We start from the raw sequence: 13,003 nt of genomic DNA, 5'->3' as shown, positions 1-13,003 counted from the left end.
AAATTGAAATTCTCTTTTGATTTTCCATTTGTGTGTGTGTGTGTCACAAAGAAGCCTTTAGCTCAATATTGATACTACACTCACTGATACTCCTTTTTGTTCATATGACAAGTCATACATTGGATTAAGAAATTATCTTTGTAAAAGCTTTTTCCTATTACCATATTTCCTATTTTTGGTCTTTCCATCACAAGCGTGCAAGCACACACACAAATATACACATGAATGTGTGTATCTGTTCATGCACGCACTTATATTTACTACGCCATACTGTGGTAGAATCCATTTTTTCAACTTTTTTTTTTGTAGGCCAACTTTATGAATATGATCTATATGGTTTATTTAGTCAAAACTTGTTAAGTAGGATTCTTAAGACTTTCAAGATTTGATGATCCACATTGCACGAAAATTTCACGATTAAATATTTATTTTTTTAAACACTTGATGCAATCATGATTCCTTGATAAACAGCCATGTTGAACACATTTGTGAGGACAAATTGTACTGTCGAGCACACTAAGTGACCCAAGTCCATAAAAAGGTTCCTTGTCATAAAAAAACATATTTTTGAAGAAATTTCTTACCAACACAATATGAGCTATTATTTTCTTTCTATGTTTAGCAAAAACTAAGCATGATAAAGAATGCAGGCAACGTGGAATCATGCCAAACTTACTGTTCTTGGTCTGGACCGATATTGGAAAGATAAACCTCATGATTGGTATCCTTTGCTTAATGACAACCTCATGTAATTCTCTCCTTTTGTATCTAGTAAGGGTCCGCCCAACCCTAGCTTGGCTATCCCAAAAAAAGAGCTCCAGTAAAACCCTTCTTTGTCCAAGTTTAGCTGGAATCCAGACACTTCACTTCCAAGTAGGATTGCAAATGGTTGGACTCAAGCTGCGTCTTGCCAGATTAGAATCTAAATCTGAAATGTAAACAATAGATCTGTATCTGAATCCTGATCCAAATCAGACATGAGGAGGTAAGGTTGAATCAAAATCCAAAATACATGTGGTAATACCAGATCTGGAAAAAATTTTACGCGTAAAAAATGTAATCAGGTCAGATTTTGAATCTGATCGATTTGGGATCTAATTTAAAATGTTTATCCGAATGCGACCCAATTCCTAAAGTAATCCAATTGAATAGATCCAAATCCAAACTGAATGTACATTCGGATCTTACTTAAAGGATACATGTCTAGCAAAAGAAAAAGATATGTCAGACTTGGATCGAATATCCAACCATATCCAATCTGTTTGCAGCCCTACTTCCAACAAATAATCGGTGATGAGTTTTTTCCCCTTGAAATATAAAAAAAATGTACTGACTATTTGCTCCCTGGCAGGCTTTTTGAATATTGAGAATGGAAGTATCATGGGGCACACATGAATGGGGGAAGCATGACCACTAGGCCTGCAATGGCCGAGTCGGGATCAGGTGCAATAATATGATTGCACAAAAATTTGTGCATTAAGCATCTGATCGCCCTCCATCAAGTCCTGGGTCCCACATCTGACAGTCCCTGTCCCCAAGATGGATGGTGATCAGGTGCTTAATGCACAAAAATTTGTGCAATCATATTGCACCTGATCTTTTCACGCAATGTCCGGCCCTAATTGGATGGTCCACATCAGAAGCTCATTATATTGATAGGGACATGGAGTCATGCATTATTGGGGTTCATGGAAAGGATAATTTCCACACATATAAGGTCAGTACCTGGCTGTGTAGGGCTCACACATGCATGCGGGCCAGGCCGGGCCAGGCCGGGCCAGGTGGTGAACGTTTCGGCTAGATATGCGACAGATGGTGCACACTAGGCCCAGGTTCTACAGTGTCAGGCCCTGCACCTGCCCTTATGTGGACTTAGACATGCTGGTTTGAAAGTTTGGATGATCCCTTCATCTCAGGTTTGACTCTCATTGGGCGGGCTCCGTATGAGTTTGGGTGTTGATGACTTCACCGGTTTAGAGAGAGAGAGAGAGAGAGAGAGAGAGAGAGAGAGAGAGAGAGATGTAGGCCTGTTAGACAAGCTGAACGAGCCAAGCCCAGTACCTATTGTTCATATTGTGCAGAGCCTATTTTACGAGTTTGAACAAGCTATTTACGAGTCGAACATGAGCTGAGTGACGAGGAGCACGGCTTGTCGCCCAGCCTTACTGGGGTGGGGTGCAGCATTACTTGGCCCACGATCAAGCCAAGCATCCTGGGGGACTGGGGAGGACGGGCCCCAGCCCCATGCCTACCTAATACGTTCCTCAATGATGACTGGTTTGGAACTCGCCATGTTTCTGCAATTATTGATCACACATGACCCAGCACATAATTCGGAATCATAGATCAGGAATTCTTTCTGTGAATGTGTTGAAAGTACGTGCCACCAGTTATCATCAGAGCCTTTTTTTTTACAGTCAAGCTAAGGGATGCTCCCAGTGGGATTCGAACTTGGGAACCCTCCATTAAGATGGTGTGATTCTTACAGGTCTAGCTGTCTTATTCAACACATTGTCACGAGAACTAGAAGATGACAAAATAATAGAAGGCCAGAAAATATGTTGGGTATTTGAATGTCTTCTTGTTGAATGTTGTCTCAGGTTGAACATACCTTTGAGAAATAATGCTGATGGTATCTTGATGGTTCATTGGAAATTATAATAAATTCAATGCTGCAATTTTTTATAATTGAGCAGTAATGGCAGCACCCTGCAAGCACCAATTCCCAACAAAACCAACACCACCATTCCATTAGTTGCCTGGTTTTTGGCAACACCTCAGCAGGAGTTCACGCTGCACCTTTTCTTCAGATTTCTTCAGTAACCATTAAAAAAAATGTTGCTGCTCTCTAAAAGCTGATCATATGTTTTTATGCTTCTGACAATTCACAGTCTAGTGTCTCCCCTTAGCCGTGCATTACAGTGTGTGCCGTTCATCAAAAAGAAAACTTGCTGCTAGTTTCCTCACAGAGCACCTTCCAAGGAATGTCATGATCCATTGAAATGTACACCATGATTATCCATGTTTCATTTGTGACCAACCATTCTATGATGCATGGTGAGGAACCTCGCCAATTAATTGTATTTACCTACCCTCCAGTTCAAATACTTCCAAGCGGTTAATACTACCTCCCACTCACTGCAGTTAATACAAGATAGTGGATTGCTACATGGAGCCAGTGAAAATGAACATGCTGCAGCTAGATCATTCTCATTAAAGAGCATTGTCATAGCAGAAAGATAAACACAAGCGGCAATTTGGCTTTAGTACAGCTCCTCCTGCTCTCAGGCTGCACTATCAATTAATCCTTTTAAACACTTGTTCTGAAGAGAGAACAAATGAAAGTCTTCCTTCTAACATGGAAAAATGAACTTTTTGTAGGTGATGATTCTGATTCTCGTTATCCCAGCAAAACAACCTCTTGTGATTTTGAGATCTTGGTGGGGATGTAACCTGCTGCCTTTAATTGTGCAGTCAACTGATCAAGTGCAGCGTAAATTTCTCCACTCCGTTTGTGTGATTTATCAAATGTAAAAAAGGTATGAACTTCCTCACTAACTTCTATCCAACTGCATCCAGGATTCTTTTTTACCCGGTTATCTTTCATGGAAGCTCGCACTCGAGCAACATCATGCCATCTACCTGCCTCAGCATAGACATTCGCAAGCAATACATGGTATCCAGAATTTTCTGGATGCAATTCCACAAGATATCTAGCTGCAACTTCTGCTAGTTCAACATTCCTGTGAATTCTACAAGCACCAAGCAAAGCACCCCAAATACAGTCATCAGGTTCCATTGGCATGCTCTTAACCAATTGGAATGCCTGATCAAGCCAACCTGCACGGCCTAGATTGTCGACCATGCAAGCATAGTGTTCTATATCTGGATCAATGGCGTAAGCACGGGTCATGGCGTTGAGGTAGAACAAGCCCTTGTCTACTAAACCAGCACGACTGCATGCAGATAATACCGCAATGAAGGTGACCCTGTTTGGTTTCCACCCTTCATGTTGCATCTGTTCGAAGAGCAACAAAGCCTTCTCGGGATGCCTACTCACACTGTAACATGAAATTAGTGTGTTCCATGTGACACAATCCCTGATGGGCATTTCATAAAAGAATCTCTGTGCATCATCTACGCATCCACATTTGGCATACATGTCCATTAGAGCATTTGCTACAATATGGTCTTTACAGAGTCCTCTTCTAATTATGTACCCATGGATCACAGTCCCTTGTTGAAGTGCTGAAAATTGTCCACAAATATGAAGGACAGAGCTGGATGTATATTCATCTGGCTTATTCTCCTCGGAGTGCATGAAACGGAAAAGCTTAAGAGCTTGATCAAAATCCTGATTTTCTACATTGCTTGATACTATCGTGTTCCATGAAACAACATCTTTCTCAGGCATCTTAGCAAAAACTCTCTTCGACATCTCAAATTCTCCTCTTTTAGAGTATGTGGCTATAATAGCATTGTTAACTGAAACATCCAACTCTAGTCCGTTCCTGTATGCATAGGCATGGATCTCGCATCCTGCTTTAAGACTGCACTCAGGGAGAATCAAAGTTAGAGAAATCTTGTTCGCTCTTTCTCCTTCCTGGAGCATCTCTCTGAAGATACTAAAAGCATCAAGGACTTGGCCAGTACCAACGTATCCAGCAATCATCTTATTCCATAATTCAGGCCAATGAACATGGCTTCTTTCGAAAACCCTCGACGCATATTCCATACGCTTGTGCTCTGCATACATTCCAACAAGCATAGAGCAAACTGTATCGTCCGAATCTATTCCCATTCTGATTACAAAACCATGGATCTCCTTCCCATGAATCAGTGTTGAAGACGTCATAATCACCGGACCAAGACTATTGATCGTGGACAAACTGGGCCTCATAGATGCACGCTGCATCAACCTGAGAAACTCGAATGCCATCTCTCCATTGCCGCCGCGAACGGAACCAGCGATCAGGGAATTCCATGTAGTAACGGACGGAACTTCACCATCATCCTCCATCCGCCTAATCAAATCCAACGCTTCTTCCCAATCACCGTTCTGAGCATAACCAGCAACCATCGAATTCCAGGTGACTGCGTTTCTCTCAGCCATTCCAACAAACACTTTCTCTGCAACACCGACCCACCCGCATTTGGAGTACATATCTACCAAGGAGCTCGAGACGAACACATCCGATCCAAACGCAGTTTTCAGAATCAAACCGTGAACCCCTCTACCAAAATCAAGGCACCCCAGAGCAGCACAAGCCTTCAGAAGAAATGGGTAGGTGAAATTATTGGGTACTTGGCCATCCTCGAGCATTTCTTCACAGAGCTGCACTACATCCGAATGGTGGCCACCGTTACAGTACCCACGGACCATCACGTTCCAAAAGAAGAGATTGGGCTGTGGGGTGCTGCCAAAGATGAACTCTGCATCACCCATCTCCCCGCAAGACATGTACATGTAGAGGAGCTGGCTGGAGAGGAAGAAGTCATCAGAAAGGCCGAGTTTGAAGATTCTCCCATGAATCTGCCTCCCATAATCAACGGAGAGTAAACCAGCAGACTTCTGCAACTCACATGCGATGGATTCTACCTCGCTTCTGAAACCTTTTTTGTTTCCTACCCATTGATTGATAACATTCTTGGGGTCCCTTGGACTGAATTTTGTTAGAGAGATAGTGGGGAGTCTGAAGAATTTTTCTGGTTTTCTTGGTTGTGTCTGTGTGTTAGGAGGTAGCGAGTGTAGATTTTGGCCGAGAGGGACGGTGGAGGGGCTTAGGTATCCAACCGTTAGTAACATCCTCAGTTCAGCTCTAAGGTGGTGGGAAGAGGAGTTCCGACTTGTATTGATTTATACCATATTTACTGTAGGGGTAATGTATGATTTTCAAGGCAAAATAACAGGGTAAGAATGAAATTAAAGGTTTTTAAGCACTAGCACAGTTACTACATGCTAGGAATGAAAGGGTTAGAAATTATCTTACTATAGCCGATAGTAGGCACCAGATCAAACCCAGCTGGTGCACGGGTGTGTCTGTAGCTTTCAGAGGTGGGCCAAGTAAGGCAGAGTGGTCATGGTTCCCACCCGGGGTTTTTCTTGCTTCAGCGAAGGTTTCTCGTTGTAAAAAAAAAATTACTATAGGTTTATAACCTATAATACAGAAAAATCTTAGTATCTTACAAAATACTGCCCATTTTAAAAATTATTGCATTTTTTAAAGGAAAGCCGGGGTTAGGCAGACCCCCCACCAGTTACACAACATACCATTGGGTTTTGAACTTGCAACGTCCCAACAAATGGTGATGTGCACTAACAGCTCCTACCAAACAAGCTGAGCCACCGTTGTTAAAATTATTGCTTTTTTACCTGCGGATGTGCTAAAATATCTTTGGGAACCAAGATTTTGCTAAGAAATACCAGATTTTTTAAAATATCGTGAGATTTTAAGTCACAGATATTTTTTTTTAGGGGAAACCTCTTCGTGAGCTCAAGCCAAGCCTGCCTTTGTGAAGGCGAGGAGAGATAAGGAGAAGAAATGAACCCACAAACTTGTTGAAAGGAGATATGTTTTTTTCAAAGACAATGAGAGTTGGAACTTATAATATCTCGTGTATAGATCATACATACCTTATGGGCCAACCTAAGTTGAGGCAAGCTGAATAGCTTTGTAGGGGCTTGGTTCATTAAGCATAACGATCCCATGAAAGGTGTTTGTATTTTGTAAAGCTCAATGCAATCCTCCTATTCCACAGGCTTGAACAATCTCATTAACCGCAGAACCGAGATGAGTTGAAGCGGCTTGGTTGATTTTTCCAGCCTAGTTGAAACTCACCAGGTATGGATGCAAACGGGGTGGGTATCGGTTGGGTTACACAAAGCTTGGCCTGGCATTGAATCCAGTTTTGGATCTAGACTTACCTCTGATCTCATAGTGGATCCAGTTATGATTTCTTGAGGCTCTCTTTATGTGAAACTCGAAACAAGGTGTAGAATGAATAATTTGGCAATTACGAAGTACAAGTGAGCATGTGTGCATGCATGCCCTTGTTTGGGAAATTCCCAGGCTGTAAGCATGGAATCAGGAGAGTCACACCCTGCAGATCCAGTGATCCGGCCCGAGTACTTTACAAGATCAGAAAAGACCCATTACCTGCGATCATGCGAGCTCTGCATGTGCACGTGTAACACATACCTGAATGACTAAAATCAAGCAAAATTTTCACGAAATTTGGAACGTAGAAGAGAGAACCCAAACGATGTAAGGTTAGGAAGGATAAAAAATCAATTATTCTTGAAGTTTATCCAGTCTACAAAATCAAATAAGAATGAGAAGACAACAAAACTAGCAAAAGTATATGATGAATGAGCTATACACTAACTAAACAAAATAAAATTAAATGCATTTCTGATCCACACTATACAATTTTATATTTTCCTTCAACTTTGGCATGGAACGTGTGGATGATGAACCGATCATAGGCCTAACCTTCTTAGACAATAGTGCCCAGATTTCCAAAACTAAAACCTGTTTAAAGACCACACAGCGATTGCTGCACATGCTTTAGCGCTGGACAGATATATTAGTCATGCTGCCAAACAGCTTCAGGTAGCAAATCATCTGAAATGGCCACAACTTTTAGCTGACAAAAATTAACAAGGAATGGCTGCTTTGGAACATATTCATGAAAAACAGCTGGATATCATTGATCAACTTGATGGTTGATCAGAGATTGTAGAACCTGTTGCAGAGCTACTACTTATGGTTAATCCTAGGTCATTTTTGGTAGGTGGCACAGTTCCCCATTTGCCTTCGGACTATAATGGCTCCAGAACACGAACACCACCGTCTGTTAGTCCTAATGCAAATTGATTTGCTTGGAATGGATGTAATGCAATAACCAACGGATATACAGTTGAGCTGCACGATAAGGAAAAAGAAATTGTTAACCAAACACTAGAGTATTGGGAGTATGAATAAATTCATAAATAGATAGAGTGGTCAGACGAGGCATAGAAGCTAAACAGATGTGCTGAAGTGGATACTGTTCCTTCTTACATAAGCAAACATTACCGAGTGCAAGTTACACGGGGATAAGTCTCTGGTGTGGACGTGCATACTGTATCAATGAGTTGAAAGGAGCAACATGTTATTGCTTCTGCTTTTTTTAAGTGTAGCCTTACAGTTATGATCAACACGATTTGTTTTGTGGGGATAGACTTTTGAATCACCAGAATGGTGTTGCAGTTCTTTCTGGTGGATTAAAAAACCAATGACCTTAAATGCACCGATTTTTTACGACTTAAGAAAAAGTTTATTTTTTCTTTTAATTGGTAAAAACACAACTCAAGGGTTGATCTCTAACAAATTGACTATGCACTGAAGAACACATCTACAGGATCAGATTGGGCCAAAACAACTTGCACCTATGAGTTTCAACTCATTGATACCATGTGCACATCCAAACCAAAGACTTATCCTATATGTGTGTGTGTACTTATGAGTTTCAACTCATTCATACTGTATGCACATCCACACCAAAGACTTGTCCTATACATATATGTATATGCGGAGCTTGGAGACATAAAGCAGATCAAGGGAAAAGGTCTAGGGAAATGAACAGATGCAAAGTACGATCGTACAATTTCATGAACTTTCACTTGTTCAGGCAAAAACATAACTCATCCCAAAACATCTGCCATGTCTCAACTTATACCTGATGTTTGAAGGCAAATATGCGGTTGGGCTTATTTGGCATCTTAGTCTCAGCATGGGTGCGCTAAACACACCCACACTCCCATCCATGAAGGCAGTATATATTAATTTGCTATCACATGAATAAGTTGCATGAGTGATAGGGGCTTCTGATTCTTATGGTACCCACTGGTAGAAAACAATAAAAGTCTCGGTTAACATCTGATATACAAAAAACATTCGTAGAAAACAGGAAATATAATAATATTTGACATGCATGCAAAAACAAGGAATTCCATCTGCAGCATAAGCAAATGCATGTTTGATTACCAGCCATGATACCAACATTACAAGGGTAGAAATGTATATGCCATTCATTCAGAAAAGGTCATTAATCACCATTGCCATGATAATTTATCATATCTGCAGAATCAACTTCACGAGTCCCATCCACTCGTTCCTATTTATCATCTAACCCGAGCTAATATGATTTCTTTCACATTCATATGAACTGTTTCCTTCAAAGCCTTAATTTATCTGCATTCTTCTATTTTTTTCAACTTTCATCTGTGAAGTAAATCTTTTAAAATGAGCAAAGTTTTCATTTCCCATATTTTAGAATCTAAGACACCTTTTTGTAAAAATGTTGTGTGCTTGTTAAAAAGTGACAGAATGTCTTTGCAAGGTGTCAATTACTCAAGCACCATGCTTGCATTTGCCTGATAGGGTCAAAGCACTTTGTGAAGTAGTTAGCCAAAGACAAATGACTCCAGGTGCATGCACACACACACACACACACACACACACACACATACACACACACACACCACCCCACAAAAATGAGCAGAACATACAAGCCAAATATTTGTAATGCACCTGTTCGAGGCACCCCAGTTTGGAGGCTTCATATATTGCTATATGTGTCTCGTGTACAGCAAGGAAGTGTTTCTGATCTTGACGGAACTGTACACGTGTCTCAGCAAGAGGTGAAGGTATGTATATATATATATATATATATATATATATATATATATATATATATATATATATATATATATATATATATATATATATATATATATATATATATATATATCAAGTATGGAGAAATTGATGGAGATGTAAATCATAAGATAAAGGTTGGGTGGATGAAATGGAAAAGTGCAACTGGAGTGTTGTGCGATCGTAGAATGCCATTGCGGTTGAAGGGAAAGTTTTATAGGACGACTATTAGGCCCGCTTTACTATATGGTAAGGAATGTTGGGCTGCCAAGAGACATCATATTCAAAAAATGAGTGTAGCTGAGATGCGTATGCTGAGATGGATGTGTGGAAATACAATAAAAGATAAGATTCGGAACGAGGAGATACGTAAGAAGGTAGGCGTTGCACCCATTGAAAATAAGATGAGAGAGAATCGTTTATGGTGGTTTGGACATATTCGACGAAGGCCTAATGATGCTCCAGGTAGAAGGATGGAGAAATGGGAAAATATATTAGTTAAAAGAGGTCGAGGTAGGCCTAGGAAGACATGGATGGAGGTGATAGGAAAGGATATGAATACTTTGAACCTCACCGAGGAAATGGCATTGGATAGAAATGATTGGAGGAGAAGGATTCATGTGGAAGACCCAGAATGATTTTCTTTTTTGGTTCATATCGCCGACCCCAATTGTTTTGGGATGAAGGCGTAGTTGTTGTTGTTGTATATATATATATATATATATATATGTGTGTGTGTGTGTGTGTGTGTATTTATATGTATATATATAATATATATGTATGTATTTATACATATATATTATATAAAATATATATATGCATAGTTATAAAATATATATTATATATATTGAGTCAAGTTATGTTGACTAAGTCAACTTAGGTTGACTTTGTATAGCCGTTGGAGAGGTTCCAACAACTAGATTTCTAGCCATTGGACCCTCTCCAATGGCTAGAAGGGATCTCCCCTTTTCTCTCCTCCTTTCTTCTCTGCAAGTACATGGGTGTGTGCATGTATAAGGGTTGAGATAGTGATGGACAGTTTTTAGGGTTTTGAGTGCTTTAGTGTTTGTAGTGAGGTTGTTTGTAATTTTGCATTTTTTTATATTATTTGAATTTTATGCTTAATGAAGTTATTTATTTTATAATTCTTGTGTTCCATTGTTACTTCTATGGTGAATATGTATTCAAATACATTGTATTTTTTGTTCTTGGTATCCATTCTGGAGTGCATCAGGATTTATGTCATTTTCGTGGCATGGTATCAAAGCAAGGCATCGTGGTTTTGGAAAAGATTCATATGGTATGGATTCAAGGTCTTTGCATTCTGTTATGTATCTTTAGCCCTTTTGGTTTCATATGTATGATAGATATTTTTAAAAGATTATATTAAAATGTGTTTTTTTAATTAAAATTTGTTGTCTTTTGATATATAAAGTATATGTTTTTAAATTATGGATATGTATGTTGAAAAATTATATTTTACAAAATTCTGTGATTTCTTGTATTATTATGTGTCTTATGTTTTTCAAAAAATACTAAATTTTTATGTTGTATTTCTCCCTTGAATGTCTCATATATGTGTATACATGGCTTATCCTTGAGATTTTTAGTGTATCGTGATGTTTTCTTAATAATTTTAATTATGTGACCAAGCATGATTTTTTTGTGAACTTAAGATTATGAATCCTAGAATTTTTTTGCTTTCCCTCCTCGAACCAAAGTGGAGTGGAGAGGCGATTGAGCTAAGGCAAAAACAACTTCAAGAGGATCATTTCTTTAATTTTTTAAATGGGCTTAGACCCGAGTTTGAGCAATCTAGATCATCTATTTTATCTTTCTTCTCTTCCCCTCCTTTAGAAGATGTTTTAACTAAATTGAGTGGAGAGGAAACTAGATTGGGAATGAATAGAACCAATCAAAATGTGTTGGTCGTCCCTTCTAAAAATGAAGATGAAGGAGCTTTTGCGGTGTCAAGAGCGGGGAACAATGTAAAAACCTACAAACCTCCTCATTTCAAGAATCAATATCAAGGAGAAAATGAGCAATATGGTAAGAGAGACTATAGTAAGCTTCATTGTCATTTTTGTAAAGAACCGGGGCATATAAAGCCTATTTGCCCTAAATGAAAAAAATTGCTTGCAATGGCTACCACCTCTCAACCGGAAGAACAACCATCCTCATCAAATGGATCTCTTTATCTCCAACAAATTGTTGAAGCCCTTCAACCATTGATTAAAGGATCTATCTCCGGAGCCACTATGTCCTCTTCACCTCCAGGTAAAATTCTTTGGCTCTTAGATTCAGGAGCATCCTTTCACATGACTCCGAATACACTTGCATTGTCCAATTATTCTAAAAATATTTTACCATCCTTTGTATCTACTGCGGATGGGGCTTCTCTTGAAATCAAAAGAACCGGTGATTTTGAAAGACACAATTTTTCTATTCTTAAAGTTAGATTTATCCCAAAATTAAATTTAAATTTACTTTCCGTCTCTCAACTTTCGGATTATGGGTGTGATATCAAATTCTCATCACATAAATGTTGGATACAGGATCGTCAGTCTGGGAAGTTGATTGAGGAAGGCTCTAGAAAGGGTGATCTCTACTTTATGGAATTTCTTCAAATTTCAAAAACATCTTTTTGTAACATTACCCAACATAAAGATATAAATGTTTGGCATAAACGTCTTGGGCATCCAAATATTGACAAACTTTCTTATATTCAGTTTACTAAAACTCTATGTAAGGAGAACTTCAATTGTAATGATTGCATTTTGGGAAAAATGAGAAGCTTGCCTTTTGGATCAAGATCAACGTTTTCAACTAAGCCTTTTGAAATTGTGCATTCGGATGTATGGGGACCCGCACCCGTTGTCTCTAAGGAAGGTTTTTCGTATTATGTTATTTATGTTGATGATTATTCAAGATATAGTTGGATATGTTTTCTTCGACATAAACATGAAGTTTTCTCCACCTTTAAGAATTTTCATGCTATGATTCAAACTCAATTTAATGGAAAATTACAAGTCTTTAGAACCGATTCCGGAGGAGAGTATCTCTCAAATGATTTTATAAGATATATTGAGGAAAATGGGATTATACATCAAAGGTCTTGTCCCAAAACCCCTCAAAAGAACGGTTTAGCCGAAAGAAAACACAGGCATGTCATTGAAACTACAAGAACCTTACTAATCTCTCAAAGAATTCCAAAAAGATTTTGAGCCAAAGCTGCTTTGGCCTCTGTCTATTTAATAAATCGTCTTTCATCCAAAACCTTAAGCCAAAAATCTCCTTTTGAA

The 13,003-nt window shown here is 39.0% G+C and overlaps 1 protein-coding gene across 1 annotated transcript; it reads right to left on the bottom strand.

Annotated features, from left to right (window-relative positions):
- Positions 1-3,400: 3,400 nt before the first annotated feature.
- On the bottom strand, positions 3,401-5,806 carry LOC149841970 (pentatricopeptide repeat-containing protein At5g27110-like). The gene has a single exon (XM_090000561.1). It carries the CDS (start codon positions 5,804-5,806, stop codon positions 3,401-3,403), a length of 2,406 nt encoding a protein of 801 aa, XP_089856687.1.
- Between the last annotated feature and the right edge of the window lie 7,197 nt (positions 5,807-13,003).

This window comes from Nuphar pumila, chromosome 3 (genome assembly GCF_984573655.1).
Source record: "Nuphar pumila chromosome 3, dmNupPumi1.hap1.1, whole genome shotgun sequence".
Classification (NCBI taxonomy): Eukaryota; Viridiplantae; Streptophyta; class Magnoliopsida; order Nymphaeales; family Nymphaeaceae; genus Nuphar; species Nuphar pumila.
This window is presented reverse-complemented; position numbering and strand designations above follow the sequence as displayed.

Excerpts from the sequence above, each read along its gene's own strand:
- LOC149841970 (XM_090000561.1), bottom strand. The coding sequence starts at position 5,806 with ATGTTACTAACGGTTGGATACCTAAGCCCCTCCACCGTCCCTCTCGGC.